We start from the raw sequence: 4,415 nt of genomic DNA on the forward strand, positions 1-4,415 counted from the left end.
AAAAAAAAAAAAAAAAAAAAAAAAATCACTCCATACATTTGGGGGAAAAAAAATCCCAAAAAACTAATGCTATACTGTTCTAGAAGATCTATTACAGCTGGAGCAGAAATACACATTTACACAGAACTAAAGCATCAGCATTCTGACAGCACTCAAAAACCTCTGATGCTGGAGGTTGGCCTCCTAGCACGCTCAGTGGAGGGCCCCAAGCTGCTGAAGTATCAACAGGCACAACAGCACATATGTTCAACTTAGCTGGTCCTGCAGTCCAAAAGAACCACTGAGAGAACAGGACTGAGTAGCAAAGGGAACACAAAAAGCCTTCAGTATGCATTAGGGGTGTAGGTTGTAACCATGCTGGTCTAAGGACATAGGCAAACAAGGCTCTTCAGGTAAATCTGATATCTTTTATTAAACCAACTCAAATTTGAGTTGGTCAATAAAAGATATCTCAGATTTATCCAAAGAGCCTCATCTGGGCAGGCATTATTTTTTTTGGTCTATCCAAGTGGTATTCCATGGCTCGATCTCTCCCAATGCTAAGTACTGTGGCACTACCAAGAGATGCACTTATGCTTAAGTGTAGCTGGCTTCACTGCTTAAGGATGCTTCACTGTTTCATGGCATCAGGGCAGATCATTCTGCACCTTGCAGGATCAAGCCCTTCAAAGTATATACACTTCAGGGACACTGCTACTTAGTGCGTTTCAAGACAGCTGGCTAACTCAAAAGTTAGTCCTTTCCTCTGTTTTGTGACTTCCTGAGTGGAGGGAAGCTTTGTGCTACGGCACCTAATTGCCCTGTAAGCTTTCAGGTGTACTACATTCAACAGATGTCTGTCCTCAAGCACAAAGCAATTATTATATATCAGTAATGAACATATGGCATGGAATAACACCAGCTTTCAGAGCTCATGTTGCGGTAGCTCAAGTTATTTTTTTTTTGTGCAGTGTGATCATAAACATGCCATGGTACCCTTAAAGGTTTCTTTTACATTAAACAACTTAAAGGGAAGCTCAGATTTCATATTAAAAATTAACTATCTGCATCTGTCTTTTTTTACTAAAGAGTTAAGACTCTGGAAAAATTCTTTTTAGAAATAAATAAGTGGCTTTTTTGGATAAAAAGGGAAATCTCTTTTCTACATAAAAACAGATATTACAAAATGGATATGTCTTTGAAAATTACCGCCCTGCAAGTCCTGGATTAAATAAAATGCATTTCCCATTGCCTTCCTTCACTGAGTGAGGAGCCTTTAGCTTCTTTGTCACACACAACTGCTTAGACCGAGACTTGTGTGTTCTTTAACCACTTGCACTGTAACTATACAGTGTCATACCGCAATACTAGAAGTATTTAGTCAAGATCAAGAGAAAGAAGCTTTGTTATGAGGACAAGACTATTAACCTTACCTTTCCTACAGCACATCACTATATTTTCTAGGCACTAGTACCATCTAACAGTTTCTTTGTTAAGTCATAACAATTATGCTTTCCTCCCTGCGCTACACTACTGTAGTAGACACCCCATCACTAAAAGTTAGTTAAACATACCATACTCTTCTAGCTGCATACATAAGAAATGGATTCTTCCCAGGCCTCTAAACTATCATTTTGATTTCTCTTAAAATATGATGCTCATTTTTATTTTAAATTTGGGCCTTTCTACTTTTTTGTTATATATGAAGACAACCAAAAGTTTTGGGAAAATGCATGTGTATTTGTACCCTTAAATAGAAGGCCAACCAAGCATGAAAAGGTAAGAACTGATGCAAGGATCTCCTGGAAGTTGTCTCAAGATGTTCTACTGCAAGATCTCACACTTTAAAACAGGGGTGGGCAAAATGCAGCCCACCAGGCCATTCTATCCAGCCCATGGGGCCCCTAAAAAATTTAGACAGTTAATATTAATCTGCCCTGGGCTGCTTGTCATGTGGTCCTTGATGGCTTGCCAAAACTCACTGAGTGGCCCTCTGCCCAAAACAGTTGCCTGCCCCTGCTTTAAAAAGGAAGGAGCAGGGACATCCTTTTCCAGCTGAAGATGCCATCAAAAGGATTTAAAAAGATTTAAAACATTCTGGCTAATTCTTTTCTTTTTCAATATACTCATGCTCTTTATCATTTTATTCTTTCTGTCAGACAGTTTTAAAAGCTAGTTAGGACCAGAACCTCAGATTAAAAAAAAAAAAAAAAACAAGCAGAAAGCTCAAGCCTTCCTTATACATAGGTTAAGGTACCAAGAGGGATCCAAACCCTTTAGGTTCAAATCTGTTCCCATCAGCAACTGTTACACATTTATTACACCTGAACAGTTATTAGTACTCTAGAGCAGCAGTTCTCAACCTTTTTTGCACCAGGACCTATTTATAAATATTGATGACCAGTCCCAACCCACTGCCCCCAGGCTGCATCCCTCATGTGTGGGGCATAGGGTGGGTGTGTGGAGCAGGGGGCATGGCAAGCAGCCCCCTTGCAGGCTGGAACTCTGCCAGCCTGCAAAGGAAAAGCTATGGTTCGCCATGTTTTCCTCCTTTAAAAGGAGAATCTATTTTTAAAGTTTGTTCATGACCCTGTCATATATTCTTGAGACCCACGGGTTAACGCTGCTCTGGAGTAACAGTATAAGCATGTCCCAAAAAGCAGGGTAAAATGCAGATTTGGTCCAACCACACAGAGCATGGAAGTATGACAAAGAAAATATCCAGCCAGTAGAAGGCATTACCAAGGTAAACACTGGGAATTTCAATGAAGAGCCTTCAGGTCAAATACCTACTTCAAGGGAGTCGGAAGTCTGAAAGTCTGTATAATAAGACTCAGATAAATCTGCACTATTAGAAAATTAACCTGTTTCATTGAAAATGAATAGTTAGCTGAGAGGAGGAAGAGAAACAGCTTCATAAACAGTTTATATAAAATTACTTTTCTGAAGTATCCCACACCTGAGAAACAGGTGGACCTGCCCCACAGTGTGAGCACATGAGAAGAAACACCCCAGTACCAGAGGCCTGGTAAAGTCACCTGACATAATTTATGGCTAAAAGCCTGCTGGGAAGACAAAAGAAGTAGCATGTCCAAAAATGTTTCCACCCAGGACAGAACACAAAGAAACAACCAAACACTCCCTGTGCCTGAAGAAGGGTGTTTGTATCTGAAAGCTTGCAAAGAATCATTTTCCCAGCTATTTAGTTGGTCCAATAAAAGTTATCACAATTACCCAAAGAACCTTGTCTGCCTATGTCCTTCGACCAACATGGCTACAACCAACAACCCTCTGTCCAAAGTGTTAATTTTGTTGGGGTAACAGCGGTAACTTGAAAAGGTGCCAAGTGCAAAAAGTTAATCTCTGCTGCGATCTCTCTTTTATGTTACCCAGCTAATTTCATTTAGGAGGTTCTTTAAAAGTTGGAAGTCCACCTAAGGAAATGCAACAAGTAAACAGATTGTGTTGTCTGCAGTTATTGCCAGTGCAAGTGCTTTAAAACAACATGATACTGGAGCACTGTTTGAGTGCATTTATCAATTTAGCTTAACATTGCAGGATGTGGGTGCTTCAGCCCCAGCTTCTATCAAAACAGCCAACAACAATCAGCGTTTGTACATTTGTCTCCCGACTCCTCTGCTGTCTGCCAAGAAACAAGGCTCTGCCGTTAACTTGCATCTCTCATTTATCTGTATGAAAACAAACAGAGCTACTCCTTCAGACCCTCCAATCTGGTGATTTTGCACAGCACAGCACAGCCCCCATGTCCTCTCGTTAGTTGATGCACTGACTCAGAAGTGGCTTGCCTTCATTAAAACTCCCTGAACAAAAGCAGGCAGAAATTTTTAACCAGCAAATGCTTTTTACATACTGAGCTCACATTAAACTGCTTGGATGGGGCAGGGAGAGAGAGCAAAGTGTAACTTCTCCTTTACTAACCCGTAGCTTTCCTGCTTTTAAGCCTTGGGTCCAGCAGAATACCATTTTTACCAGCGGAGCTGCTACAGACAGCTTTTTTTTTTTTTTTTTGCTAAAGTAAAAGCACACAAAGGTGGGCAAAAAAAAGAGAGAGAAGGGAAAACAAGATGCTTTCCTCCAACCTTCATCCTCAGAGTCTGGTGGATGTCTGCTGCGAGCTCCCCTTTCCACCACTGCTCTTCCATGCTTTTTCTTCCCATCCAGACGACAGGGCTAGAAAAGAGAGAGGTGGAAGACAAAGTTACTCTGCCGGGAAGGCGGCGCCGTCATCCCATGGGGGCAGCTCTGGCAGCAGGGGCTGGGGAGAAGCCGGGCGAGGCGGCCAGGGTCCCGGGCCCGCGGTCTCCCCCCACCCCGGCGCGCGGCGTTACCTGGCGGGACCCCCGGAGCGGCCCCGCGGGGCTCGGCCGCCTTTGTCCTACGGCCGCATCCCGCCACTCGAGCGGGGCAGGCGCGGG

The 4,415-nt window shown here is 42.7% G+C and overlaps 1 protein-coding gene across 1 annotated transcript in view; it reads right to left on the reverse strand.

Moving 5' to 3' along the window:
• CCNJL (cyclin J like) overlaps nucleotides 1–4,408 on the reverse strand; it is a 52,601-nt gene extending 48,193 nt beyond the window's left edge. The window contains exons 1-2 of the mRNA XM_019506467.1: nucleotides 4,329–4,408; nucleotides 4,080–4,170 (exon numbers count right to left, since the gene is read on the reverse strand). Of these exons, the coding sequence (XP_019362012.1) occupies nucleotides 4,080–4,157 (78 nt within the window). The 5' untranslated portion in view covers nucleotides 4,158–4,170; nucleotides 4,329–4,408. The remainder of the gene's footprint in view (nucleotides 1–4,079; nucleotides 4,171–4,328) is intronic.
• Nucleotides 4,409–4,415: the final 7 nt, after the last annotated feature.

Source organism: Gavialis gangeticus, unplaced genomic scaffold (assembly GCF_001723915.1).
Source record: "Gavialis gangeticus isolate Ggan-Ray unplaced genomic scaffold, GavGan_comp1, whole genome shotgun sequence".
Classification (NCBI taxonomy): Eukaryota; Metazoa; Chordata; order Crocodylia; family Gavialidae; genus Gavialis; species Gavialis gangeticus.